General features: G+C 48.9%; 11 protein-coding genes and 1 non-coding gene across 13 annotated transcripts; 7 read left to right on the forward strand and 5 right to left on the reverse strand.

Moving 5' to 3' along the window:
- Positions 1-682: 682 nt before the first annotated feature.
- TrAFT101_009244 (uncharacterized protein) lies at positions 683-1957 on the forward strand. Its single transcript, XM_024901316.2, has 2 exons — positions 683-1239; positions 1299-1957. Exons 1-2 carry the CDS (start codon positions 1045-1047, stop codon positions 1653-1655), a joined length of 552 nt encoding a protein of 183 aa, XP_024755586.2. The 5' UTR covers positions 683-1044; the 3' UTR covers positions 1656-1957.
- MTS2 (26S protease regulatory subunit) lies at positions 1723-3651 on the reverse strand. The gene is made up of 4 exons (XM_066128593.1): positions 3496-3651; positions 3374-3430; positions 2505-3311; positions 1723-2438 (listed from the first exon to the last, which is right to left on the reverse strand). Exons 1-4 carry the CDS (start codon positions 3496-3498, stop codon positions 1932-1934), a joined length of 1374 nt encoding a protein of 457 aa, XP_065984713.1. The 5' UTR covers positions 3499-3651; the 3' UTR covers positions 1723-1931.
- Positions 3652-4874: 1223 nt separating this feature from the next.
- Positions 4875-5830, forward strand: TrAFT101_009246 (uncharacterized protein; the record flags this gene model as incomplete). Its single annotated transcript, XM_024904131.2, has 3 exons — positions 4875-5135; positions 5309-5586; positions 5656-5830. The coding sequence occupies 3 exons, from the start codon at positions 4875-4877 to the stop codon at positions 5828-5830; spliced, it is 714 nt and encodes a 237-aa protein (XP_024755584.1).
- Positions 5831-6160: 330 nt separating this feature from the next.
- Positions 6161-8062, reverse strand: TCA8 (Succinate--CoA ligase [ADP-forming] subunit alpha, mitochondrial). The gene is made up of 5 exons (XM_024908976.2): positions 7783-8062; positions 7670-7698; positions 7472-7598; positions 7320-7408; positions 6161-7245 (listed from the first exon to the last, which is right to left on the reverse strand). Exons 1-5 carry the CDS (start codon positions 7944-7946, stop codon positions 6656-6658), a joined length of 999 nt encoding a protein of 332 aa, XP_024755583.1. The 5' UTR covers positions 7947-8062; the 3' UTR covers positions 6161-6655.
- A 323-nt stretch (positions 8063-8385) lies between these two features.
- ELP3 (Elongator subunit) lies at positions 8386-10472 on the forward strand. Its single transcript, XM_024908975.2, has 2 exons — positions 8386-8789; positions 8846-10472. Exons 1-2 carry the CDS (start codon positions 8495-8497, stop codon positions 10267-10269), a joined length of 1719 nt encoding a protein of 572 aa, XP_024755582.1. The 5' UTR covers positions 8386-8494; the 3' UTR covers positions 10270-10472.
- A 193-nt stretch (positions 10473-10665) lies between these two features.
- Positions 10666-10765, reverse strand: TrAFT101_009249. The gene has a single exon. It is a non-coding gene; the product is annotated as a tRNA-Ile (tRNA).
- A 303-nt stretch (positions 10766-11068) lies between these two features.
- Positions 11069-13488, reverse strand: TrAFT101_009250 (uncharacterized protein). 2 transcript variants are annotated; one of them, XM_024910802.2, is made up of 5 exons: positions 12655-13488; positions 11706-12596; positions 11484-11649; positions 11318-11431; positions 11069-11260 (listed from the first exon to the last, which is right to left on the reverse strand). In XM_024910802.2, exons 1-5 carry the CDS (start codon positions 13165-13167, stop codon positions 11172-11174), a joined length of 1773 nt encoding a protein of 590 aa, XP_024755581.2. In that variant the 5' UTR covers positions 13168-13488; the 3' UTR covers positions 11069-11171. The 2 variants fall into 2 exon arrangements, with proteins under 2 accessions (XP_024755581.2, XP_065984714.1); XM_066128594.1 differs by having other exon boundaries at positions 11218-11260; positions 11484-12596.
- A 1901-nt stretch (positions 13489-15389) lies between these two features.
- TrAFT101_009251 (uncharacterized protein) lies at positions 15390-16253 on the forward strand (the record flags this gene model as incomplete). Its single annotated transcript, XM_024898761.2, has 1 exon — positions 15390-16253. One exon carries the CDS (start codon positions 15390-15392, stop codon positions 16251-16253), a length of 864 nt encoding a protein of 287 aa, XP_024755580.2.
- A 664-nt stretch (positions 16254-16917) lies between these two features.
- Positions 16918-19473, reverse strand: TrAFT101_009252 (uncharacterized protein; the record flags this gene model as incomplete). The annotated part of the gene is made up of 2 exons (XM_066128595.1): positions 19187-19473; positions 16918-18723 (listed from the first exon to the last, which is right to left on the reverse strand). Exons 1-2 carry the CDS (start codon positions 19199-19201, stop codon positions 16918-16920), a joined length of 1821 nt encoding a protein of 606 aa, XP_065984715.1. The 5' UTR covers positions 19202-19473.
- Positions 19474-19980: 507 nt separating this feature from the next.
- Positions 19981-22550, forward strand: TrAFT101_009253 (uncharacterized protein). The gene is made up of 2 exons (XM_024901323.2): positions 19981-21702; positions 21759-22550. Exons 1-2 carry the CDS (start codon positions 20140-20142, stop codon positions 22416-22418), a joined length of 2223 nt encoding a protein of 740 aa, XP_024755578.2. The 5' UTR covers positions 19981-20139; the 3' UTR covers positions 22419-22550.
- Positions 22551-22872: 322 nt separating this feature from the next.
- On the forward strand, positions 22873-24723 carry TrAFT101_009254 (uncharacterized protein). Its single transcript, XM_024905588.2, has one exon. The coding sequence runs from the start codon at positions 23071-23073 to the stop codon at positions 24469-24471; it is 1401 nt and encodes a 466-aa protein (XP_024755577.1). The 5' UTR covers positions 22873-23070; the 3' UTR covers positions 24472-24723.
- TrAFT101_009255 (uncharacterized protein) lies at positions 24705-26363 on the forward strand. Its single transcript, XM_024908974.2, has one exon. The coding sequence runs from the start codon at positions 24781-24783 to the stop codon at positions 26140-26142; it is 1362 nt and encodes a 453-aa protein (XP_024755576.2). The 5' UTR covers positions 24705-24780; the 3' UTR covers positions 26143-26363.
- Positions 26364-26657: the final 294 nt, after the last annotated feature.

Consider the following 26657-nt stretch of genomic DNA (forward strand, 5'->3'; position numbering starts at 1 on the left):
TACCAATTCACCAAATAACACATGACCAATGCAAATACAATATAATGCAACTACTAGAGATGGTAGATCTGCCAGAGTAGCTGCGAGGAGCCTCCAAGCAAGCAGGCGCTGTGATTGCGTGCCGCGTCTCTAATATTCCAGACGCTCATGCTCCCTAAAAGTATTGGCAGAATTTCACCTATGCAAATTAACTTTTCATAACGAATCATGGGACTAGAAATAAGGCAATAGCACCGGGTATGCTTTACCAGAGTATGGATTACGAGATACAAAGTACAGCACGTGTAACTGCTGTAAGTCGCTGCTGCTGCATGTACCTACTAATCTCGTGAGTTCCCCTAGCAAACATCTAAGGTCAGCACACGTACAGTGAGTTGCCAAAAATAACAGAAACTACCTAGTGCTTCCCTTAGTATGCACTTATAATTATGCTGCGGTCAATTATCTGTATAGTAGGCATCTACATAGCATGTACAAACCAGAGCTCTGCACCCCTGGCCCCTAAAACGACGTCTGGTAATATTACTGGGGTCCCAGATACCTGCAAACACAGCACATCGCCATACCGTCGGCAGTACCCTCACCAGGCTCATGCCGCTTACCGGCTCCTCCATATTTCCCCATTAATTATTCCACGTCCTCCCTCATCCAGCATGCCAACCATCTTCCACCCACGTGGCCAAGCGTCACCCCATATAGCAACGAAATACACGCCATCCCAGCCCCCTTTCTCAGGACTCCCATTCTCAAACTGCAAGAAATAGAAATTCCATCTCGCACTTCCACTTCCACCTTGCTCTCTTTGCCAAACCTCTCCATCTCCACCTCCGCATTTCTCCCTCCTGCAGCTGCAGCCGCTGCCGCAGCCGCTTCCCTAGCTGCCCCCACTCGCCCGCCCATCAGATCTCATTTCTGCCCATCTTTATTGCCATCCCAACCTCTTGCATCATATCTTCGCAATCGCCACGATCGATTATATAGCGGCAGAACAAGCTTCAAATTCTACAAAAACAAATACCGGCTGCCATCACCTAATCCGAAGCAATGGCCACTACAATGGCGCTCACCAAAAACGACGATTCCCAAGCTGAAGAAGATGCACGCCAGACAGCAACAAGTCTCCTATCCAGCGCATCCTCTTATGCGCATCGCGCCCTCGACTCCATCATCCCTTCCTCATCTCGCCAAAGCGCTTACGACAGAACCTCCTCATTTGCTTCCAGCCAGCCCATACTCTTCGTATGTGCCCCCCTTTTGACCTCAAGTATTCTCCCGTTAGCTAACAAACTGCTGTGCAGTCATTCATCGCCTTTCAAATCCTCTTCTCGCTGCTCCCTATCCTCCTTTTCCTCTCCTTTGCCCTCTCCACCTTCTTTCTTACTCTTGGTGCTGCCGTCATCTTTACGCTCTTCTGGGTTGGTGTCGCAAGTCTCTTCTTAATTCCTACGCTATTCATCACATCGTCTCTTGCGGTGCTGTGCTGGGGATCTTCGTTAGGGAGTTTTATCGTCGCTAGATGGTTGTATCACCATGCGCCTGCGAGTGTTTTCTCAGGCAGCAGTGATACGTCGTCAACAGGAACTGAAGTCACGTCTGATGGAGCATGGAAAGATGTCCAAGTCAAGCAATTTGACGATGTCAAGAGCTTGGAGTGATAGCTAAGCGGGGAAGATATGGTCTTGCTAGGACTATGATGTGTATTAATTGATATCCTTGCGTAATTTGGTCGTTGGTAGGCACACTTTATGGCATAATTACTATTTGCTGTGTGATTGGGTCATGGTTTGGATTATGATTGCATTAACAGTAGTTGAATAATGTTCCCCATAGCCTCAACCACACCTAATGTTTCTATAAAAAAAGATACGGGCTACAGGCACCTCTCGCTTCATAAAGCGCTGCTACTAACACCGCCAATATAGTTCCACGCATTATAGATATAGACCCTCCGGCTCACCCTCCTGCTTAGTACGCAATACCCGCTCTCGAGCAGACCTGAAATCTGCCATCTGAACGCGCATACGCCGTTCACGGAGGGCCATCATACCAGCTTCTGAGCAGATGGCCTTAATGTCGGCACCAGATAGATCATCCTTTTGTGAAATAAACTCGTCCAGGTCAACATCGTCGTTCAGGTTCATCTTGGACGTGTGTAGAGTGAAAATCTTGCGCTTCGTGTTCTGATCGGGATTCTCAAACAAAATCTTTCGATCGATTCGGCCAGGTCGGATCAAGGCAGGATCTAGCGTATCAATCTTGTTTGTTGCCATGATAACCTTGACGTCACCGCGGTCGTCGAAACCATCAAGCTGGTTGAGAAGCTCCAACATTGTTCGCTGAACCTCTCGCTCTCCTCCAGATGTAGAATCGTATCGCTTTGTGCCAATAGCATCAATTTCGTCAATAAACACGATTGAAGGTGCGTTCTCTCCAGCAACCTAGCCTTTTTGTTAGCGCCACATGCTCATGAATTGCTCTAATCAGGAAATAAGGGGTTAACCAACCTGGAACAATTGTCGTACCAACCGGGGACCATCTCCCAGGTACTTCTGAATTAGCTCACTGCCCACAATACGCAAGAATGTAGCAGATGTCTGGTTGGCAACAGCCTTTGCCAAAAGCGTCTTTCCAGTACCCGGGGCACCATACAGAATGACACCCTTGGGGGGCTTGATGCCCATCTCCTCATACAGCTCGGGATGCAGTAGGGGCAACTCCACTGACTCTCGAACTTCTTGGATCTGCTGCTCCAGACCACCAATATCGGCATACGATTCCGTTGGGGCCTTGTCGAGTTTCATCACGCTAACTATCGGATCCGCATCGTCGGTCAGAACTCCGACAATGCTAACGCTCTTGTGGTGCAGAAGGACGCTGGCACCGGGCTCGAGAAGGTCTTTGTCCACAAAGCTCATGATGCTAACATAGTACTCAGGACCAGTCGTGCTGCTCACGATGGCATGGTCGTCGTCAATGAGCTCTTCTAGCGTACCGACGCTCATTGGGCTTCCTCTCATATCGTCCACCCGTCCACGTTCGTCAGCTAGGCGATCAGCATCGACATCGGGGCCAGCCGTTTGTCCTTCCTTGGCAGCCTTGGCCTTTCGTAGACGCTCTTGGTTCTCGACGTATTCTTCTTCGAGCAGCAGGTGATCGTGGATTCTCTGCATACGAAGCAGTCGAAGCTTGCATCGGCTCGTGGGGTAGACTGCTGGGAGCTTGGCAGCAGCGCTGCTACCGCCAGCCTTTCTCTTCTTGCGGCCTACTCGGGTTGTTGGCCTTGGCGGGGGCTCGTACTTGGGCTTGTCCTTCTGCGCTGGCTCTTAGTTTCTGTCCTTTTCCATCGAGTTCAAACAAAGAGGCGATTGCATACCTTCTTGTCTTTCTCATTCCTTCCCCCTTCACCTCCCATGCCAGATGGTCCTTGACCCTAGAATAGCAAATGTCAGCACTACGCAATCACAGTAAGGTCAAGGATGATGCAATAGAGCTCACCATTGTGACGAGTCAAGCTCTGGAAAGCTATTCTTCGGAGCTTTTGTTGATTCGCTGTTCTGCTCCAAGATGCACGCCTATATGAAAGAAGTACCGTTGGAGAAGAGGCGGAATTGCTGATGTGATGAAGAGGTTAGTCGCTACTTGACTAAGGCGATACGGCTCAGAGCATCCCAGGCTGCTCCGGCTAGGCGCCAGAAGAGACACGACAGCTCCCACCTAATCACGTGCGGAGCTGGCCGTGTGTGTCACGTGACTATGATGGTGACGACAAGAGAACGTACAATTGTCAGCTTCTTTTGATAGGCACCTAATCTGATTCTAAATTTGTTCTAAAAGTAGCCTTCAGCTCTACTAAACCATAACAGGACTAGAGCTGTGGAATTCCAAGTTGTCTGCCATGGTTGTCTGCGTTGGAATCCATGGAACTACTGCCTGGTAAATAGCACTACAAGCAGCTGAGAGCTCACATAAGCAGCAGCAGCTATGCTAGACGTCAACGTAGCCTGTGTGTTTGGCTTGGCTGCTGCAGCGTACATACATACTTGCATGGGTTGAATCTTCCCGTGCTGGCTACCACTTTACCTTTTCGCCGTAGAAAGCGCCTACATTTGCTACGCTACTTTATGTCAACCAGCCACCTCGGCCGCGTCCGTTTCAGAGCGCTACGAGACTTCCCGACCCATGCTTGATTCAGAAGCCAAGGCCACTTTGTCTGCTCTTACACGCGAGCACAGACGCCGATGCTGGGGGCACCTCAAGATGGGCACCGCCGCCAGCTACCCACCGCGCTCCAGAGTGCGCCGGAGAGTTTGCACCAGATTCTTTGGTGACGATGCCCACGTCTGATTCGGCGCAAGTCCCTCTCCCTGCGCATGCCCACAGACGCACAGCCCGGCCAATGCCAGCTCCCAGGGCACACTAGGCACCATCCGGACACGCTGCTCGTGGATTTGGAGGCGATTGCAAGGTGCTGTTGCTGTTGCTGTTGCTGTTGCTGGACATGCTTCAGTGAAATTAAGTCGCACCCCGCTAAAGCGGTGGTGTCCCGCAGTGGGAGACCCGGTCTGGCCTGACGTCGATAGCCGCTGCCGCCCCTCATCCTCAGCCATGCGCCACTGAGATACTGCTGGCCTTGGTGCCTTTTCTGCTTCTGCTTCTGCATTCTCCCGTCTGTCCGCCGGCGTCTTGACAGCGACTCGACCTGCTCCTCTCGCTCCCTCCCCCCAGAAACGACTCTCAAACGACTCTCTCCGCTGCCCCGACAAGCTCCATTAGCGTTGTATTATCCGGCAGCACGCTCTCTGCATCGACCACGTTCTTTCGCTCTCTTGTCCAACTGGAACCACCCGCTGCGTCCGCGATAAACTCCGGCCACAATGTCCAATAGCAGGGATCGCCGCATCATCAAGGAGCTGCAGGACTTGACAGAGGACAAGGACAACTCCGGCATCCACGCCGCTCCCGTCCAAGAGTCGTCGCTCACAACTCTCAAGGGCTGGTTCCTTGGCCCCGGAAACACGCCGTATGAGGGTGGCAAATACGTAATTAAGATTGTTCTCGACAACCAGTATCCCTTCAAGCCTCCGCGGATGCAGTTTGAAACAAAAATCTGGCATCCAAATGTCAGCAGCCAAACCGTACGTCCTCTCATCCCTGGATTCCCAGCTAGCTCAACCCAAATCCCCCCCCCTTATATGGCGTGTGGTGTGGGGGAGAGTGCAGAGCGATGATGTGACTTTCGATCACAAAGTCTTTTCTTTTCTTTTCCTCTCTTTCTTTTATTTTCACTTTTACTAATATTTGCTCCAAGGGCGCAATTTGTCTCGATATTCTCAAAACCAACTGGTCACCTGTCCAGACTATCAAGACGGCTCTGCTTTCTATTAGAATGCTCCTCGAAAACCCAAACCCGTCGGATCCACAGGACGCCGAAGTCGCCAATATGCTTTTGACCGAACCGGATTCATTCGTTGTCATGGCTCACGAGTGGGCTGTAAGACATGCTGGTGCTCCCCGCCAACCAAACCTTGATACGACTAGATTTAGGAGTTTGGCTAGGCTACCGGTCGAAAATGAGGATGAGCGCCGGTATGTCCGGAGTAATGATTTGCGATGTTGAAAATTAGAAAAGAAAAACTAACTCGACATGCGTTATAGATACCTCGGGTACAACCGCCAGCTAGTTGACAGATTCACGAGTATGGGATTTGAAATTGACCGCGTAACGGAAACGTTACTCTACTTCGGCATTGACCGCAATAACGGCAGAGACTATCATTTGACAGAAGGCCAAGTGGGTGATATCACTGCGCGACTTCTTGGCGAGCAGTAGATGCAAATATAAACGCCTCATCTATCGAGGTAGCGAGAGGGCGGTTGTGGACTGGAGTTTCTTTGATCTGCTGATTGGACTTTGGTTTTCAATTTTGTTTTTGCCATATTTTTATATCTCGGAGGTGTTGCTTCCCTTTAGGACTATCGATCTGCTAAACAGGTCCGTAGTTAGCTTGAAATCTCCAAAAGGTGTTTGGTTTCGAGGGTTAAGCATGAATGGCCCCAGAGAAGCGCATTCAAATCGGGTATATCATTCATAACAATGGAGTTATGCGGTCGGAAATAGCATATTACATTCAATAAAGCGTCTGATACTTTTAGTTATACACTGTCTTTGGAATTGCCACATCCTATTACTGCTCTCCCTATTAGGTTTACTTTCCCAACTTTTGCGCTCTTGGATGTAAAGTCTCGGCCTTTTCCATGTAGGTACTCTAAGCTACGACCTATCTAGCATGATTTTACAAGATAAACTGGAACAGACTCTTGAGAACGCGCAAATGGTACAATTGCTCTCCCATGGCACCTATTCTATCACGTATCTACGACAATAGAATTAAATGAAAACAAAAATAGCCCCTTTCTATGGAAAAGGAGCTTATTCTTCCGTTTCCCTCCTATCCCCATGCTCCAGAAACCTATCACCAGCCATTTTCTACAGCCTCCACTCCCTCCGTGTATGAATTTTTTTTTTTTTTTTCATTTATTTAATGGATTTAAATTATGAATATGATTAAGTCAAAGTCCACTGTCTTACTTTTTTTTACCGTAAATCATCTCATTTCGCCAAGAAAGAGGAGAAAGAAAAAGAGAGACTTGGGATTTACAGCAGGTCGCGGCGGACAAACTCGTTGTAGAGGGCCTTGCCCAGACCAGCGGGCGAGCGCTCCACAATAACACCGGCGTTCTCCAGAGCAGCGATCTTGGAGTCAGCACCACCCTTGCCGCCGGAGACGATGGCACCGGCGTGACCCATTCGGCGGCCGGGGGGAGCAGAGATACCGGCGATGAAGCTGACGACGGGCTTGCCGCCGTTGACGGTGTTAGCCTGCTTGAGGAACTCGGCGGCGTCCTCCTCGGCGGAGCCACCAATCTCGCCGATCATGATGATACCGTCAGTCTCCTCGTCCTCGATGAAGACCTTGAGGCAGTCGATGAAGTTGGTGCCGCTGAAGGGGTCACCGCCAATGCCGACGACGAGAGACTGGCCAAGGCCGGCCTGGGTGGTCTGGTTGACGGCCTCGTAGGTCAGAGTGCCGGAACGAGAGACGATACCGATGCGGCCGCGCTTGTGGATGAAGCCGGGCATGATGCCGATCTTGCACTGGCCAGGGGCGATGATGCCGGGGCAGTTGGGGCCGACCAGACGGGTCTTGGACTGGGTCTTGAGCATCTGGGTGATGCGGACCATGTCTAATATCCGGGAAATTTCGCCATGGTTAGCTTTCGGGACTGGGAGAAGACATATGGTGGGGCTAAGCTCTGACCATGTTGAGGAATTCCCTCGGTGATGCAGACGGCGAGAGGGATCTCAGCCTCGAGAGCCTCCTCGATACCGGCGGCGGCCAGAGGGGGGCTTGGAACAGTTGGTCAGTATCTAGCGGCGGCATTATAGTTGGGATATATGAGGGTCGCATACGGGACGAAAAGAGCAGTGGCGGTGGCTCCAGTCTCCTTGACGGCGTCGGAGACGTTCTTGAAGACAGGCAGGTCGAGATGTGTCTGGCCAGCCTTCTTGGGGTTTGTGCCACCAACAACCTTGGTTCCTAGACGAGCGGCGGTGTGAGCATTCGCATCCAACTTTTGTGCGCGGCGATATTCCGAGGCTTTATCGTACCGTACTCAATGGCCTGCTGGGCGTGGAAACTGCGCATTTGTACAATCAGCATCCACATTGCGACGACGTTTTCTGCTCAGACGCTCTTGTCCCAAGGCCGGGGCAAAACATACGTTCCCTGCTTTCCGGTGAAGCCCTGGAAGATAACCTTGGTCTCGCTGTTGATGCGCAGGTTCTCGATGGTCTTGGAGTAGGGCGAGCTGGCCGAGCTGTAGCCACGGCGGGCAGCGTTGCGCAGCGCCGCAGAGCGCGCGGCGGTTCTGGGGATGGCCTGCATGGCTGTGAGGGGGGGGAGGGAAAAGAGAGGAGAGCTTCTAGGGGAGACAGAGTCTTGAAAAGAAAGCGCCGCGAATGCAACCCTGGGAGAGATACAGGGAAGAGCGAATTGGAGAGGTTTTGAGCTACGTCGATACGGCAGCAAATTACCGGCTCTGGCAGCTCTGAATTCGGGTGCTGCCGGGGACCCGGCAGTTTGCTTTTTCCGAAGCGGCACGTCTTTTTTTTCCTTTCTGTGGTCCAATCAGAAGCAAATTTTGGCGCAAAGGGGAAGAAAACGGAGAGGGGCAGCGTGTATGGAAGAAAACGGGACCAGGCGTTTTAGACTCCGCAGTATCAAACGGATATGCTTTGAGCCTCCGTTTTCAAATCTTGAAAAATTGCCCCCACTACAGCGATAGTCCACCAAAAGTTCTTATCGAACATCAACGAGAGGGGCACTAAATATCAGCATTCTATCGCTCTGGAGACGCATAAGTCGACCTTTTCAAAGCTGATTTGTCGCCATAAGCAACGAGTTCACGGCTAGTTGGAAGAAGATCAACGAAAATGGCGACTGCCACAATTACGGCGACGGCTACGTCGCAGAAGAAAACCATCGAACTGGCGCCAGAGAGCGAGCGCTTCCTGCGATGCTGCGCAGATCTCGCCAACGCTTTAATTGAGGATCATGAGGCTACCAAGAATGGCCGGCCGGGAAGGGATATTAACCTGAACTCTCTGCGAGCGAAGCTGGCAAAGAAGCACAAGTTGGCCAACATTCCTCCTCTTACGGCCATCATTGCTGCAATCCCCGAACACTACAAGAAATATATCCTCCCTAAGCTGATCGCAAAACCTATCCGTAAGGCTTGGACATACACAAGGACAATACAGAACTCTAAGCTAATCTTGTGATAGGAACATCTTCCGGTATTGCCGTTGTTGCTGTCATGTGCAAACCTCATCGATGCCCACACATTGCATACACTGGAAACATTTGCGTCTACTGCCCTGGAGGACCCGATTCGGATTTCGAGTACAGCACACAGTCCTATACCGGCTACGAGCCGACCTCAATGAGAGCTATCCGCGCTCGCTACGACCCTTTCGAGCAGGCCCGAGGCCGAGTGGACCAGCTCAAGTCTCTGGGACACTCTGTGGACAAAGTTGAATATATCATCATGGGAGGAACCTTCATGTCACTACCTGAGTCATACCGAGAAGACTTCATCGCTCAACTACATAATGCTCTGAGCGGATATCAGACATCCAAAGTTGACGAGGCAGTCGAGGCCGGAGAAATGAGCAACATCAAATGCGTTGGCATCACCATTGAGACACGGCCGGATTACTGCTTGCAGCCCCATCTCACAGACATGCTGAGATATGGTTGCACGAGATTGGAAATTGGAGTGCAGTCTCTGTATGAAGATGTTGCGCGAGACACAAACCGAGGCCATACGGTGGCGGCCGTGGCAGAGACATTCTGTTTGGCTAAGGATGCAGGCTACAAGGTAGTCAGCCACATGATGCCTGATCTGCCCAACGTGGGAATGGAGCGTGATCTTGACCAATTCAGAGAATATTTTGAAAATCCTGCTTTCAGAACTGATGGTTTGAAAATTTATCCTACTCTGGTCATTCGAGGCACCGGTCTTTATGAGCTGTGGCGGACAGGAAGATATCAAAATTACACACCCAACGAACTCATTGATCTGGTGGCACGGATAATGGCACTCATCCCTCCATGGACCCGTATCTACCGTGTCCAACGAGATATTCCCATGCCTCTGGTTACCTCTGGTGTCGAAAACGGAAACCTCCGAGAGCTGGCCTTGGCTAGGATGAAGGATTTCGGCACGACATGCCGAGACGTAAGAACCAGAGAAGTTGGAGTCAATGAAGTCAAGCACAAGATTAGACCGAACCAGATCGAATTGGTCCGCCGAGACTATGCCGCCAATGGTGGTTGGGAGACATTCCTCGCCTATGAAGATCCGAAGCAAGACATCTTGGTCGCTCTCCTACGACTTCGAAAGTGCACCGAAAAGTATACTTACCGAGAAGAGCTTATTGGCCAGCCTACTAGTATGATCCGAGAGCTCCACGTCTATGGTACTGCAGTGCCTATTCATGCGCGTGACCCTCGCAAGTTCCAACACCAAGGATTCGGTACCCTACTGATGGAAGAGGCCGAGCGGATAGCCAGAGAGGAGCATGGCAGTGACAAGATCAGTGTCATCTCTGGTGTCGGTGTAAGAAGCTACTACAAGAAACTCGGGTACTGGCTAGATGGACCGTACATGAGCAAGTGGCTCGACGGACGCGAGCAGAAACCATGAGCGATGTGCAGCTACGGTAAATTTGGGATGCAGGTGCAATATCAAAATGTGCAGGTTATTGGCGCAATGGGTAGGATACTTAGAGTCATGTTTGGAATTTTTTTTCTAGAACACAGTTAGCATATTTATGGTATGATGGGAATTGAAACTTGTATGAATGGAATATCCCAGTTCCTAATTTATCCTTTACAACGTCGAAGCGTCTATCTGCTAATTGTTTTGCAAAAGAAATGCGAAACTGCTCGTTGTTACATGATAAAGAATTGAATGCTCAAATTATACGAGAATACACACCAAAAAGTATGTAAGAAGAAACAAAACAATATAAGAGGATGAAGTTAAGCAAGCCTCTCCCTCTTCCCTCTGTCTGCATGTTAAAAAAAGGGGTAAAAAATTTGCTCACGGCAGGGCTTGAACCTGCGGCCTCCGCATCACTAAGATTTCAACAGAAGTTGAAGTATTAGTACGAAGCTCTAACCAACTGAGCTACGCGAGCTGACTAAGCGACTTGTCCAAGCGTCTGAGAGGCACTTGGTTTGAGCCATTGGTGAAAGGGTTGTTTCTATTAAGCTATATATAATTACTTATCTCCCAAAAGACCACGCATGTAGAGGTAGAACCGTATTGGCAGCTGCGCACAGTGGTGTGTTGATTTCCTATTTACTAGAGCAGGCATATGTTTAAAAAATAAGTATCTTCATTTGTTAAAATAAATGTATAAATAGATAATTAAACTGCTGTTAAAACGCCTCGTCAAACTAAGTTTAATGTTACTGAGGAAACACATAAGGCAATGCCTAGCCGACCCAGTCTAATTCTCAAATATAAAATAGCAGGATATAAATAAAGCTATTTATTATAATTTTTTTTTTTTTAATTTTAAATTTATAATTAATATTTAATTATTTAAATTGAGAAGTTAAAGATAAAAATTGTTCAAAGAAAGCTGTAATATCTTTAATATTATCTAAAGAGCAGATCTTTGCAACATCTATCTATAGTTAGTGTACTCCGTACCTGTGCATAAATATAGAATTTAATAGCTTACATTGGTCTGGGCGGATAACAACCACACAGCCTTCAGGGTGAATGCCGTAGGTTTTGTATGCTTGTCCATGCCCCGCATTGTAACTAGCATCGTCCACAAAGATCTTTTGGAGATCTACTTATGTTAATGCTGGTCTGGAAATATACGGATTAATATGAAGACCTACTTTTGATCTTCCACTCTCCTGTCTCCGGTGTAAAGACGTCAGGGATCACTTTTTGCTCCACCTCGATGCGCTTTGAAGCAAGCACGAGGACGCCCTGGATAACAGTGTCGGCATCCTGGCCAGTCGGTGTAAACATATAAATCATGTTGTGCAGTTCTGCTGCGACCTATGTGAACATAGCCTTTGTCAGTGCGGCTCGCTACGCTGGGGACTCTGACGGACCTTGGCAAGCCGGACGGCTGCAGCCTGTTGCAAGATATCTCCTGCAAATACAACAACATGCCACCGAGAATCGGCAGGGAGCGCCGTCATTAGCTGCATCGGGCGAGCGTCGCAGAAGCGTACAACCTGGGCGCTGGGGAAGCGCATCCCAACAACGACGTTGCGAGCTAGGTCCTTGTCCGTCGTGCTGGGGGATATAAAGATGGATTCCTCGTATTGCACGCCCTGGCCGGCTGTGTATCGCCCCGCCTTGACAAAGTGGTCTTTGAAATCTTGCGCAGTGATTCCATTCTCCTGTCGGTAGGAGGACGAGAAGAGTTTTGTGAAGAAACGATCAAAATCGATAAGCTGTGCGGCCGTCTTCTGACGCTCCGAGACATATGTCTCAAGAATCTTGGCCGAGCACTGGCCCCGTAGGACGGCTGCCAGCTTCCAACCAATGTTGAAGCCGTCCTGCAGGCTTACATTCATGCCCTGCCCAGCTTTTGGAGAGTGAGTGTGGCACGCGTCGCCGGTCAAGAAGACACGCCCTGCCTTCTCAAAGTTGTCAGCGAGGCGCTGGCCGATGGAGTACGCTGACCACCAGATAGTTTTCATGAACTCGATAGAATAAGGGTGCAAGATGTGGCTCGCTCGTTCTTGGAGGTCGGCCAGGGTGACGTCCTTGACCGCTGCTCCGCCGAGTTCAATGTAGAAACGGACCATGGAATCGCCTTCACGAGGGATGATCATAAGGTTCCCAGCATGTGATTGGATGATGACCTTCTTGCGGATGTCAGGGAAGTTAGTTTTGGCATGAATGTCCATAACACCCCAGACGGCATTGGTGGAATCGCCGACCATAGCAAATCCTAGGGATTTCCGAATCGCGCTATGCGCCCCATCACAGGCCTTGCCCATTGTTAGCATTAACGGAGAGATGTGATCAAGGGGGGGCTTTCTAGCTAACCAGCACATATTTAGATTGAAAGATCTTTTGTTGCCCGTTTGAACTAGCTGTTGTGGTAACGCAGTACGCAGCTGGGTCTTTGTGCGCAGTATCGTCAACTTCTACACTCTGGACCTCACAACCGTACTCGATCATGGTTTTTTTGGACACCCGCTTCATCTCTTTAATCAGCATGCCATTTACTCTCGCTTGGTTGAGAATGACATGAGGCTGGTGGCTTAAACCCGGCTCCGTGTCCGCTGTATAGTGCGTTCGCTTGATGCCCTCGCCCTCTGCCGCCCAGAAAGCAACCTCGAGCACATGATATGACTCCTTGAGGAGGTCTTCGGCTATACCAAAACTTTCGAAAATTTCCACAGTTCGAGTCTGAACGCCGTCCGCTTGGCCATTTTCGAGCGGGCCAGCTCGGCGCTCCAGAATCTTATAGTTTATGCCACATCGTGCGAGCCAGACTGCTGCACAAAGCCCGGCAGACCCACTGCCACAGATGAGCACATCGACCTGCTCAGCCATAACGTTGTATCGCGGTTGTGATCGGTTGATAAAGGTGCACAGGATTAGAAGCAGCCATCCGATTCATTCGATTCAATTTCCAAGGACCAGACACGTCTAGTTATAAGAATAGCCTTGGTCGAGTCTTCTAAATACTTGCTGTAGGATATCTTCAGTACCCAGGTTATAAGCAGGGCCCCATTGCATCAGGGTCCCATACTGAATTAGCGTCTGAGCTTGCAGCTGAATCGGTATTTGAATCGGCATTTGAATTGGCGGGGTTAAAATAGTTGAGCAAACTACAATAAATAGTATAGTATACTGGCAATGGCAATACGTGACGAACCGTACACTAGATAGTAGGTGAAGTTCTAGGTTTATGTGAGCGGACAGGTTAGAGAGATCTATGGGCAATGTGTCATATAACGAATAAGTGTCACCGGCAGGTAAGAGTTAGAAGTCATCACTGACTAATGTCTAGCTGGCACAAGATCGGAATGAGACAAAGATGCAGCAGCACCATTTTGAGGTTAGCAGTTTCTGGGGAAGCGTAAAATCCCCTCCCCCAATTATCCCCAGCCGTACTATTGACCCTAAATTAATTTACGGGTAATTGATCTAACGACTTGAATAGGGTGCAAAAACGACACACTATCTAAACGTTCATTTTCTTTGGACCAGATGGAGATGCCTAATAGCCGCTTTCTACTACCGAACCATTTAAGGTTCGTAGTTTCTGGCGAGGCGTAAAAAACTCCCGCCTCCAGTATCTCGGGCCGTATTAGTGACCCTAAATTAGTCTAAGCATTGTTGATCTAAGGACTTGAGCGAGGTGCGAAGATCATACATACTTTCTAAAAAAATTGTTTTCTTTGAAGGAGATGGGGATACCCAACAGCCGCTTTCTACTGTAGAACTATTTTAAAGGGTCCGTATTTACTGGGGAAGCATAAAATTCCCGGCCCCCAGTTGCCTCTTGGACCGCAATAGCGACCCCAGATTTATCTAAGGATGGTTGATCCAATGATTTGAATGAGATGAGAAGATGACACATGCTTTGTGAAAGGTCCCTTTCTTTGGAGATGGCCAATAGCTGCTTTCTACTTCCGAGCCTCACAGACTTGTGGGTAGCAAATGGTACAGATTCCAGATGCATCTCATTCCTCGCGACTCCACTAGGTTACATTCAGCCACCCACGTGGAAATCTATCTTCTCAGGGTGGCATTCCCTCCCTAGGTAGCTAGAGATGGGAAGTGGCAGGAAGATGCCTATCACGGTCGTATTTTAACGGAGTGACTTATGGCACAACTTTATGACCGACTCTGAGAGCTGCTCGTACCATTAAATAAATAGGTGGCCCCTGGCAACATATCGTATTCGTGTGACATCAGGTATGGAACTTATAATTTGGAGGCGCTCGCTCCCGGCTTAAAGACTGACCGAAACTGTTCTCCAGAGAATATATATAAAAGTAAACTTTCATTATACCATTCAAAAAGTTCCTTAATGCTGGGAAGGTTTTATACTTGAGATAACTACCTAGGCATTCGCCTAGTCCTGGAGAATGTTGACTGACGCTATGTAATTACGCGATGCCTATGTTCAAAGATCGCGACTGTATAAAAAGATAGCTGTAATAAGCGCCTACCTCGCTGTATATGTCATAATAGCTGCCAATTTATTGGTTGATTATACCAATGTTGTGGTTTCAAAAATTCAACGTTTCTGACACATTCACTGGACTGTTCTACGTCGTGGCGCAAACAAACGTTGATGGCGTGCCGCAACGCCTATTTATCCTTTATTTTCTCATTAGCGAGTCTCTTCAAAAGATGGTTTGGTCAACAGAAAAAGCTCCAAAACATAGAAAGCAAGCCAGAGCGAGAATCGTTATGAAACAAGCCCTTGAACTCGCGGCGCGCCGAATTAGCCTTGATGACGCTACATATCTAGCTTTGACGACGTGTATAAAGAAGCGCTGACTAGTCTACATGCATATGTTCTTGAAATCCCGCACAATGCTTCAATTTTTTTGAAACAATCTTTATACGCAGCGCTCAATATGCAGTCCAGCACACAGCTCTTTCGAAGGAGCATCAGTTGCCCGCCCAACGTAAGCAGAGACAACAACAATACCACCATTCTTCAACTGCCGCTGGACGTGATACTGCTAGTTGGAAATTACCTATCTTTACACGACAAGTTCTTTCTTTCGCAAACTTGTCGAGCTTTTAGAAACATCATGGGGCAGGACTGGGAGTCGAAGATCTTGAGAATCTCTCCAGCCGATGAGCTGACATTTTGGGCAGGCCTGGCATTTGTTTTCGTGGACTATTGGGCTTGTCCGAAATGCTACAAGCTGCATCATTTCATTCCTTTAGACTTACTAGACGAGAGTCTGTCCAGGCACCCTCCTCTCTGCGGGGTCGATCTCTCTCGAGGGGCGTTTGCAGAAGAGAGTTATCGTCTCCAGTATCACCACATACAGCTCGCGCTAAAGTTCTCCCGCCTGGGCAACAGCTACTACTCGAAATACCTGGCAGCATTGATGAAGAAGCATACGTATACGGACGCGTCAACGAGAGACCTCTTTTCAAAATCCTACACGGCCGAGCCCAGGATTATAGACAGCCGATTCTTCCTGCGAGAAGAGTGGAAGATCAGCAACTCCATATTTTCCTTGGTCGACACCATCGACATCCACCGCTTTCTCATCCCCGTATGCCCACACTTACGCATCATCTGCGGCGGAGTCTGGCTTTCCCGCAGGTGCAAGGAGGCATTCGGCAGGATATCTAAACACGCACGTGCCATCACCGGACTCGAAGACGGGATCGAGTCGGCTTTGGCACACCCAGGGCAGTGGATATCTGTTTCTTGTCCGCGTTGCCCTACCGACTGCGATATCAAAGTCTCCAAGGGACTGAATAAGGTGAAGGTTATGGCTTGGCACGATTTTGGGATAGAAGGGTCGCCGTTGGATGGCGGCTGGGAGGCCCATGTTGAATCTGGGTCTTACACCGACTGGCTTACGCCAGGGCCTACTTTGGCCGATCGAAACAACAGTGTTCGAAACATATGGTCGGATATTACGCGTAATAGGTGAGTGGCTCTAGAGAGTGAAATTAAAAACCACAGTCGCTGCTCAGAAACGTTGAAATATTAATTGCAACACAGGCGTAAACTGGCGTTGCAGCGTCCGAATTGACAAATGTCTTAAGAGAGGGTTTTACCATGCGAATTCTGAAAAAAGTTTATCTCTTTATTATTTTTTGTTTAATTTGTGCATCAGCCCCGATAGACTTAGATTGAAATAGATAGCGAGTTAGCCGCCTCACTATTTCTCATATTCGGCAACCAACCGATATAATACGCCCCCCTATTGCATCTCCAACATGGATATATCTCTTTTCAAAGTTCATTTAGGCCATTTGCTCCAAAGATTTCCAAAGGCTCCTCTCAACTCTCAAGGCCTCTGAAGATTCCGCCGCTGCACCCAGCCCTGCCAGGATAACGACCATATCTTCCGAGCCGGACACATTGCAATCGGGCCATTCTTCAGCTACGCCGCTGCCTCCGACCCTGTCAGATTAACGACCATGCTAGAAGAACGCGCCAATTGCATGTGAGCCGTTAGTCGAACAAAAAGGCTGCCCGCTGCCCCCGGCCCTGCCAGGTTAACGGGTATGCTTCCAAGTCGACTAGCACTTGGCGCTGGAGTCCATTATATTTTGCTTTGAATTTCATGTTATCACCAATAGAGACGAAAGCTATGTCCGCTTTGTACTCGTGACGGCGCAAGCCACGGAATTATCACCAAGAAACCATAGCTCCTGTCCGGGGTCTCTTCTAGACGACCGCGTGGAGCGTAAAAGCCGTTGTGTGGAAGGCGAGGGCTTTCGCTCTTGGGGTTTGTTCCGACGAGATTGTTTCTTCGGCGCAGATGAGCTCTGTTCTTTGATTGAGCGTCTCTTATCGACTCGTTGCCGGCTCGGGGCTCGGGGCGTTCTTGGAGGCTTTCTTTGAAGCTTCTTTTTGGGCTTTTTCGTCTCTGTTGCTGCAGTAGATATCTCAGGAGTAAGTCCATGCACAAGCCTATCCTCATCGGCTTGTAGAATCTCTTGGCTGGCATCAACGACCTCAGAACTTGTCCCTGATGCTGGCTGGCTGGACTCTTCTATGTAGAAGGCTCTGTTTGGGTCTATGATTTGGTCGTCCGTCTGTACCCATACATGTTCTCCACCATGCTCTTGCACGGGTAGCTGCGTTGTATCATTGATCTCAGATAAAGGAGACGGGCTAGGATCCCCTGTATCAACAATACTAGGATTTCTCTCCGAGGGTGATTGCGTGCGCTCTTCTATATAGAAGGCTTTGTTTGGGTCGAGTATTGAGGGGACCCTTTGTATGCGCTCCTCGTCTACCGTATCTGGATCGTAGTTGGAAGGCACCGCAGTAGAGGGAATACTAGAGTCTCTCTCGGCCGATGATGGAGCCCTACCTGGTTGGTCCTGATTAGCTGATCGTCTTGGAGACTGCGTTGACCTGTTGTGTAGACTGTCGGTTGTTTTAGTCCTCTTCTTTCTTGCTTCGCCCAGGGAATCATCTAATGATTTCCGTTTCTTGGAATGCGCAAAAGTCGGCGCACCCTCGGCACCTCTTGATTCGTCTTGCTTGGCAGCACGTCTCCCTGGATCGACATCTTCGCCACCAGTGTCCTCGCTTGCCATGCGCCGTCTCTTCCTAGTCGATCTATGCGCATCTTCGTTACTTCTCCTCTTTCCGGCTCTTGAGCTCTCGGTCGTTTGTCCAGGGGATAACCCGTCGGCGCGGCGCGGCGGGCCGGGCCGCTTCGAGGACGATGGTGGCCGTGACTTTTCGCCAGCAGCTGCTGAAGCCGAAGCCGAAGCCGCTGAGCTTCCTGAAGCCGGGACATTGCGAGACGATTTTAGCTTGTTGCGTGCTATTCTGGGAGAGGTCCTGCGAGGTGAGTCTGGAATTGCTGCTTCGATGGCTCCAGAAGCGGCGGCTACGCGCTTAGCGGCTCGCGCCCTCCGCATGCTCTCCAGACCTTCGTCTGCCCAGCGCCTGATCTTCTCCTGTTCCTCTCTTTCATCTCTCACAAAACCGTCAAAAAACCTCACTAGATTATCAAAAGACATGTAGCGCGCATATTGTAGAAAGGCAAACCGCCGCTGGCCCATCGAGTCATTTTTGGTGCCTGGCTTCATCTTCACATCACGGGTCTCTGGATCGTAGCATAACTGGCAAGATAGTAGAGTTGGAAACGATACAAGTAAAGTACTAACTTCATCCCATCCCTCCGACATTTCTTCTATCCGTTGAGCCTTACGTTCTTCTAGTCGAGAATAAAACTCGTCTATTGTGTCAGAGCTGTCAGCACATTCATAGACATCCCGGTGGAATGCAACTGGGTCTTGTAAAGGAAATGGTCTGGTATTAAAGCGATCATGAAGAGTGGTGAAGAGATCATTGGGATCGAGAGGAAATTTTTCAAAAGGCCAGTACCACTCCAGATCATGTCGGTAATCTGGCTTGGGAAGTGCAGGATCCATCTGAAATAGAATGGCGATAATCAATCATCCCATGTGTACGGCTTATAGAAGACCAGAAATGATTGGGGCGGTGGAAGCATCAAGACAGTCCACCCCCATAACTCACGTGATGGAAGCGCGCACATATCAAAAAGAATGCGCAAAAACTCGGAAATGCTGAAAGAGGGGAGACGAAATAGGAAGTTGGGCACAACTAGGAACCACCTGATTAAACTGCTCAATTGGGTATGAATCGGGCAATTCAGACAAGGAGAAAGATGTGAAATCGTTTCTAGGGAGCATCATACAAAATGAAATTCAAATTCAAATGTAAAATTAAAGGCTATTATGCGAAACCAGAAAACCTCGAGCCACTATATCAGCTACTAATCAAAATGTTTATAGGGACAAACAAAAAAAAAAAAAAAAAAAAGAGTAAATGATCAAGCACATAGGAAAGTATGTCTAATTAATACCAATACACCGTACTCAATGACATATTTCAAGCGTTACCCAGTGTATGAATTATTACCTCAGTACGTATTTTTGAATTATACGAATACTATCAATCAATCTATTATCACAACTTGCCGTTATAGTGAATGAATGTCTGCTCAACTAGTTAGCATCGTTAGTTACCTGGAAGCATTCAAGAACAAGTCTTATGGAGCACTGGAGTCTGGTGCTAAAGCTAGAATCTAGGGGCTCCATGTCATCAATGCTCGCTAGTACTGCCCGCATCCCCGTGTATCAAAATGGCCAATGCAGCAAGTGTATGGTTATATCTACAGAGAACGGACACTAGCAGAAATAGTCGAATTTCGTAGATGTAACCTTTTGTGCCACGTCAGAGAGGCTCCTGCAGTCATGAGCTGTTATGCAGCCACGGCTGTACATATTGGTCCAGCTGCATTAGAATAGCTACCGCGATCGGCATCGTTGCCACTAAATCCACTCATTCAGCTGTTGCAATTGATCATGCAATCCCCCTCAGTCTCTTCACCCATGCTGACTGCATCCATTCATACACTTGCAACTCCTCAGACCCCTCTGTGGCCAATGGCTATGAGCGGGATGAGCCAGGGCTTCTGCTCTGTACAGGAAATGGCGTAGCTCACGTTAGGCGATGGCTTGCTACTGTAACTGATATGGCGCTATGTATTTTGTAGCACTGTCTGTTAAACGCAGGTGCACTTGGAAAGCATTTGAAGTTGATATGCCGAGTAGTAGGCAGTCAGGTGCTAAGTCTAACGGTGATTTCTGTGGAGAGAGCGAAAATGCAACTAACACGACACTGTACGATTACAGCATTTCAAAAGTTGTCCTATCTTTCGTAGATTTAGATACACTTATTTCTCTAAAATCCTCTGTAACAATGCCCGAGAAGTAATAGTGCCAATTCCTCTATTCCATCCGAGATTATATTCAACATTATCAATGGAGCAAGCCGTGCAACAAGCACCCGACGAGCACTACCAGCTAGCATCCGAGCATACAAACCCCTTCACTTCTTCCGAATTGAAAGCAAATGCTGAACATAATGGCTGGTGTAATGCTCAGTCAAAGATAGCACAGTCGTCGACTATTAGCACCAATCCTTATACAAGTAGCGAGATAAACGCGAACACAACACACAACGAAGAGTGCAACACTCCAATAACGAATATTCAGTCATCTAATGATACCAACCCCTTTACCGCCTCCGAATTAAAAGCAAACATCCACCATAATAGAGATTGCACTACTCAGCCAAAACATATTCCACCATCCAACAATACCAACCCTTTTACCGCAAGCGAATTCGATGCGATTCTCAAGCAAGCGAACCCTCAACCAGAGAGGGGGTCTTCGTCTGGCGCCACGAATCCCATCGCTTCGACCGAGCTTAAGTCAATGGTTAAGCATCATAAAGAATCAAACTCTCGATCGGAGAGGAGCGCGACGAATAATGAGAGCAAAGGGACAACGAAGTCGCACAATAATATTGCCGATGACAAAGACAGCGACAAGAAGCAAGTGGGCAATCAAAAGACATGCCGGAAATGCATTAGAAGAGCCATGCTTAAATTCAATATGAATAGTGTGGTTAATATCAATACCCAAGCGATGGGAATGGCCGGAACGCATATCCCCCACACCGCTGGCGAACTGGTTCTCATTCAATCGCAGCACGAAGTTGGTTATAGCATACAGATTGCAGTATTACCAAAGGACCAGAGACGTACTCGCCATAACAGTCGGGGCAAAATTGTCTGTCTAGACTTCATGTTCGACCCGAGCAGCGACTTTATACTGTTGTGCAACATGACCCAAGTCACTACGGAGCCGATTGTTATCAGGCCGCTACCGCTATCTCGTCGGAACGAACCATTGAAACTCGGGTCTCTCGGGAAAGTCCCCCTTAACTCCTCATACGGTATCTACGCTTGGGGCGAGCATCTCTTCGATGTTACTGTCTTCCCACGCTGCTATATTTCCGTTGCAGAGCCTCCCAGCCACATGATGAGGATTAATAAAAGAGCGTTTGAGCCATCATCTTCACAGCCGGGCCCATCGAAAGCCAAGAGGGCGAAATTAAGGGAGACAATCGACGAGTCAAATGCCACTACCATCATCCAGACAACAGCACAACCACCTCCACCACCGGCCAAGGAGCTGGTTGCCGCAAACACAATTTCAAACACAGACAGGACAGATATAGGCACCGTTTTAAGTATATGTCATCCGCTGGAACACCTTCGTATTGGCGATACTGTGAAGATAGCCGGCGCTACTGAGCAAGAAGACTATACACTTACTCGCAAGGATGATATATCGGTTCAAACAAACTCGACTGTTTTCAAAGCAGACCACTCAAGCTTTTCGGAGAAGTCAATAGCGGTCAAAGTATGGCGAAGTAAGTTGGATCACGACCCTATTTCAAAGCAAGGAGTGAATATCTCTACCGTCGGTAAACATTGGTTGAATGAGGTGAAGAATCACACCAAAGTAAGCCAGCATGTGAGTTGAGACTTATTGTTAACCAACATTGACATTCAACGCTAATGTAACTCTAGCCCGCCATTGCTACTGTTTTTGGCTTTGACGCAAGATTGCTATCGCTATATATGGAACATGTAAACGCACCTAGCTTACAATGTTATCGCGAACGAGGAAGAAACCCTTATTGCACTTTGAACAGTTTCGACGCAAAGCGAGTGCTCTATAGTATAACTGATGCACTCCAGTTCATCCACAGTAAGGGAATCACGCACGATGATATTAAGCCAGCGAATATTCTTTACTCCAAAGAGAGGGGACCGGTTCTTATCGATTTTGGGTGGTCATCTAATGGATATGTGCACACCGCGGGATCACCATGGTACATACCGCCTGAATATGAGAAGAAAGGACAACGTGGAGCCGCGGGTGACATATTTGCACTCGGCGTCGTTATGCTCTTTCTCTTGGGCATGATTCCCCTCCCAGAATTACAGTCGCCACCCTTGATATGGCATATTTCTCGCCTAAGGGGTGGAGGCCCGGAGACTTTTGCGGCTGTAGAAGCAATGAAGCGGTGGTTGATAATTGTTCAAGAAGCTGCAAAGGAGCTTCTCGTGGATTTGGATGACTCTCTTATGGGTGTTGGACGCATTGTTGCTAAGATGGTAGATAAAGATGTCAAGAGGCGGATTACGGGGCCTGAGATAATCCAAGCATTTGATGGGCACATGTAGATGAATATTATTTCTAGATGTCATTAGATCTTCATTGGTATAAAATCAAAATGATCCCAACAAAGATATTGGGGTAAATGGTCACAAAATATGTGGATTTAAGTATAGGGTAAGGCGGTTGAATATATATGCACCCAAATGCGTTTCTCTTTTGAAGGCAAAATCTAACCTTGCTCAAATGAATAAATAGGTAAATTAAACATTCAATTTGCAAACATTCTACTACAGGTGTATTGAAGCATAAAAGACGGAAATTTCAAATCCGTCGTTTTTGCTTACTCATTTATCCGGAGACAAGATATTTAATTGCTGCAGCAAATAGATGATGGATGCTTGCGTATCCTATTTTGGTGATTCGACGTGCATAATGCGCTGCCTTTTCTAACACGCCGTATTCTATTATTTCAGGCTGCTAACAACACATGGGAAGACCATACAGGAAAGATAGGCTAACAAAATGATGAAGCGTCTTCTACGATCAACGCTACGCTCATCTCCCTGCGTTAATATCCAGACCCCTGCGCTTCGAACCAGCCCCTCACTTTGCCCTTGGCGCTTCATCATCTATTACTCATATTAGTCTCTCATTAAGCTTTACACAATACACAATCGCTTACGTCTTCGTTGCTCCTTATCTACGAGGTCAATAGCAATGACTCTGCGCAAGATTCCTGTCACAAGCGAGGCAAAGCTTCAGACGCGCGCTCCGGAACTCGGCATCACAGATGCAGGTTCTGAGCCGGATCTCATCAAGCCGTGGAAACTTCCCCCTCCAAAGATATACGTATTTAAAAATGCGAATGTCGTGGATGCAGCAAATGGACATATTGTCCCATACCAGACTGTCCGGATATCAGATGGACTCATCCAGAAGGTTGACGATGGTAATAGCGCGCACTTATTTTCTGGCGACGCCATTGAGATAGACTTGGCAGGCAAATATCTCTGCCCTGGGCTCATCGACTGCCATGCCCATCTATCTTCTGTGCCTGGGGAGGAGGGTCTTGCAGCGGCTGCTAATCATGCCGACGCTGCTGTATCTTTACTGCGCCAGCCATACATGGCCGCTCAAGTCCTATACCGAGGCTTCACTACAATGAGAGATACCGGAGGTGCAACGCTGGCTCTTAAAGAGGCTATAGCGGATGACGTGTTCCATGGGCCGCGGCTTTTTATTGCTAATAGAGCGCTCTCGCAGACTGGAGGCCACGGTGATTCGAGATCTGCCCATGAGAGCTGCTGCGGAGCAATAGCTTCGCTTTCCACTCTCGTCGATGGTGTCCCAGCCGCGATATATGCTGCTCGAGAGCAGATTCGCACGGGAGCAGATTTCATCAAGATCATGGCGAGTGGAGGCGTTGCATCCCCTACAGATAGAATTGATCACATCCAGTTTACTGCTGCTGAGATCCGGGCGATTACCGAGGTTGCGGACACTTACAATACCTACGTGACTGCTCATGCTTACACTCCTCGATCGATCAGACATGCCGTCGACAACGGTGTCAAGGGAATCGAGCATGGCAATCTGATTGACAAAGAGACTGCAGAATACATGGCCAAGAACAATGTATGGTTCACTCCGACGCTTGTCACCTACCACGCCATGGGCTCTGACAAGTATGCCGGCTTCCTACCTCCTGCAAACCGCGAGAAGAACCGCCAGGTGCTGGAGCAGGGACTTCAATCTCTGCGCTTGGCAGACGAAGCTGGAGTTACTATATGCCACGGCTCCGACCTCCTCGGACCTCTGTGGGCCGAACAGAGCAAAGAATTCGGTATTCGAGCACAGGCTCTTAGTGCCACGAAGATTCTCCAGGGGGCCACCGTAAATGCGGCGAGAATGCTGAAGCAAGAAAACTTCTTGGGCCAGATAAAGGAGGGATTTGCGGCAGATGTATTGGTGCTGAATGGCAATCCGCTTGAGGATATCACAATTCTAGATGAGCCGGAGAAGAATATTCTGGCCGTGTTGAAGAATGGACGGGTGTATAAGAGCAGGTGGACGAAGCTGCCGGATGACGTTACTCGGGCCCAGACGCTGATTGAGTGATTCATGCATGGTTAAAAAAGAAATCCAATACATGATTAATCGTAGAAATGATTTATGAGTTGTAACTACATATGTATGTATCTTGGGCAAGCGGGTTACAGTACGATCACCGTGTGGAGATGGCAGATCTGACTAGATCGATGGCCGTCTTAGTCAGCAAGATCCGATATCTAGTTCCCGGTATTAGGCTTCGACATCTTCCTTTTCTTCTTCTTTCTTTTCAAAACTCGCATCCTCTCATACCCAAGCTGCGCATCTCCTAACGGACCCCGACAAGCGCTCGCTCACCCACAATGAGCCGCAAAAGCCATGATCTCCGGCCGCTCTAATGCTCTCCCGTTGGATCCCCCCCTGCCGGACTCCACCACCGGCGTCCTCCCCGTGCTTCCTCCAGGCGTCGAGCTTCCCGATCGCCAGCCGCGCAATAATGCAGCCACAGCAGCTTCGGCGGCCGGCGTGAGAGCTCTCAGCGCGCAGCTGGTTGCTTTTTACTTTCGCGCCCCCGCCAAGTCCTTCTTCCGAACGAGAGTCGACTATTTGGCTTATGCCCGGACGATACACCACCAGCAGACAAAGAGGCTAATGCAGGCCGTTGCCGAAGACGCCTCCCCGACGAAACTGGTTGCAGCGCTGAGACAGACATGGCTATGGATGCGGAGCACAACGCCTGGAGTGCTGACGTCGGCGATCAAGCACGAGGGCTGGGGCATTGTGCCGCATCAGATCATGCCGCCGCTGATTGCCAACATTGGCGTCAATGCTGTGCTGTACACGGGCTACCTGCACATCCTGGGCCATCTACACGAGGAGAGCTCCAAGGCTACCAAGAGGGTATACCCGCCGCCGCCGCCGCAGGCCACTTTTGCGGCTGGGTTCCTTGCGGGTGGACTACAGAGTGTCTTGGCTGCGCCACTGGACGCATTGCAGGCGCGGTACGACCATCGCGATATGATGCCCAACGATGGCAGTAACCGGCCTCGAAGCATGTGGACCTTTAGCGCCGAGAAGTTGAGAGAAATCGGACTACGGGGAATCTTTGCCGGATGGGGCGTATCGTTTGTAAAGGACAGCGTGGGATGCGCCATCTTTTTCAGCACATTCGAGTACATCAAAGCCCAGTCGTACTATCGCTTTGTGGCATGGTATTACGGAGGCCTAGAAGAGAATATCGTCGATCTTCTTGCGACAAAACGCCCTACAGACAAACCTACGGATGGCGGCATTCAGCTTATTCGACCACACTACGCTATTGAGCCCGCCTTCCTCCTAGCCGCTGGTATAAGCGCCTCTTTCTCTCAGCAGCTTCTGCTCCACCCCCTCACTCACTTCCAAGTCAAACACTGGGACCATCTGGAAGATCTCGACGCGAAAGCAGCCCGGCTACGCGCTTCCCGTGCTGCTAATCCAGACAAGCCTCAGCGCCGATGGAAGATGCTGCGCGCTTACTATCACGCTTATCAGGAGACTTTCGCAGCTTGTACAGCCGAGGCTTCAGCGGAAGGACTGAGTCTGGGGAAGTGGCTGTATCGGAGATTCTGGTGGAATACGATTCGGCAGGTGCCGAGTACAAGCGCCGGCTTGATCATCTTTGAGCTTATCCGGCGAAAGTATGGGTTTGGGATGGATGAAGTGCGGATTACCAAGGATGGATACGACATCTTGCTGCATTAGAAGGCAATACAAGGATTCATGACGCATATAATGTTTTGTATTAGAGTACATGTATATAGTATACGCTTCTCCTCCCATTAGATATTGGACATGATAGATCTACGGCAAATGAAACTGCCGATTTGACTATAGTTGCTTGAAGGATTAGCCAATAGTCTGATAATCTGCTATATCAAATACGCTCCTCTGTTGATAGCTCTGTTGATAGAACTAATCCGTCCTTACGCAACATAATCTTACTTCTCAGCTTGCAAGAAGTGCTCAAGCGAATCCTTCATGCTGGCTTCCAAGGTAATACACTTGATTCCCACAATCCTCTCTGTCTTGCTTCCTTTTCCATCAAGCCGGTATACACTCTATTTGGCCAACACACGGGGCATCGTTCCGCGCAGCCTATCTACTACGCTCTGCAAATCGAAATACTGGCCGCAGAGAAACGGATACAAGTCAGTGTGAGAGAGGCTTTCCAGCTTCCAACCAGTCCCACACGGCTCTCCTTGGAAGCGTAGGATGCC

The sequence above is a fragment of the Trichoderma asperellum genome, chromosome 5 (assembly GCF_020647865.1).
Source record: "Trichoderma asperellum chromosome 5, complete sequence".
Classification (NCBI taxonomy): Eukaryota; Fungi; Ascomycota; class Sordariomycetes; order Hypocreales; family Hypocreaceae; genus Trichoderma; species Trichoderma asperellum.

Bases quoted from the DNA above. Each gene is read 5' to 3' on its own strand.
- TrAFT101_009244 (XM_024901316.2), top strand. From the start codon at position 1,045: ATGGCCACTACAATGGCGCTCACCAAAAACGACGATTCCCAAGCTGAA. The intron at 1,240-1,298 runs GTATGTGCCCCC...ACTGCTGTGCAG, and splicing joins CCAGCCAGCCCATACTCTTC to TCATTCATCGCCTTTCAAAT.
- MTS2 (XM_066128593.1), bottom strand. The intron at 3,312-3,373 runs GTATGCAATCGC...GAGCCAGCGCAG, and splicing joins GGAATGAGAAAGACAAGAAG to AAGGACAAGCCCAAGTACGA. The intron at 2,439-2,504 runs GTTGGTTAACCC...CAAAAAGGCTAG, and splicing joins TGGTACGACAATTGTTCCAG to GTTGCTGGAGAGAACGCACC.
- TCA8 (XM_024908976.2), bottom strand. From the start codon at position 7,946: ATGCAGGCCATCCCCAGAACCGCCGCGCGCTCTGCGGCGCTGCGCAAC. The intron at 7,699-7,782 runs GTATGTTTTGCC...ACAAATGCGCAG, and splicing joins TTCACCGGAAAGCAGGGAAC to TTTCCACGCCCAGCAGGCCA. The intron at 7,599-7,669 runs GTACGATAAAGC...CCGCTCGTCTAG, and splicing joins CCAGCAGGCCATTGAGTACG to GAACCAAGGTTGTTGGTGGC.
- ELP3 (XM_024908975.2), top strand. From the start codon at position 8,495: ATGGCGACTGCCACAATTACGGCGACGGCTACGTCGCAGAAGAAAACC. The intron at 8,790-8,845 runs GTAAGGCTTGGA...ATCTTGTGATAG, and splicing joins GCTGATCGCAAAACCTATCC to GAACATCTTCCGGTATTGCC.
- TrAFT101_009250 (XM_024910802.2), bottom strand. From the start codon at position 13,167: ATGGCTGAGCAGGTCGATGTGCTCATCTGTGGCAGTGGGTCTGCCGGG. The intron at 11,650-11,705 runs GTCCGTCAGAGT...ATGTTCACATAG, and splicing joins CAGCCGTCCGGCTTGCCAAG to GTCGCAGCAGAACTGCACAA. The intron at 11,261-11,317 runs GTAAGCTATTAA...AACTATAGATAG, and splicing joins TGTTATCCGCCCAGACCAAT to ATGTTGCAAAGATCTGCTCT.
- TrAFT101_009253 (XM_024901323.2), top strand. From the start codon at position 20,140: ATGGAGCAAGCCGTGCAACAAGCACCCGACGAGCACTACCAGCTAGCA. The intron at 21,703-21,758 runs GTGAGTTGAGAC...ATGTAACTCTAG, and splicing joins ACACCAAAGTAAGCCAGCAT to CCCGCCATTGCTACTGTTTT.
- TrAFT101_009254 (XM_024905588.2), top strand. From the start codon at position 23,071: ATGACTCTGCGCAAGATTCCTGTCACAAGCGAGGCAAAGCTTCAGACG.
- TrAFT101_009255 (XM_024908974.2), top strand. From the start codon at position 24,781: ATGATCTCCGGCCGCTCTAATGCTCTCCCGTTGGATCCCCCCCTGCCG.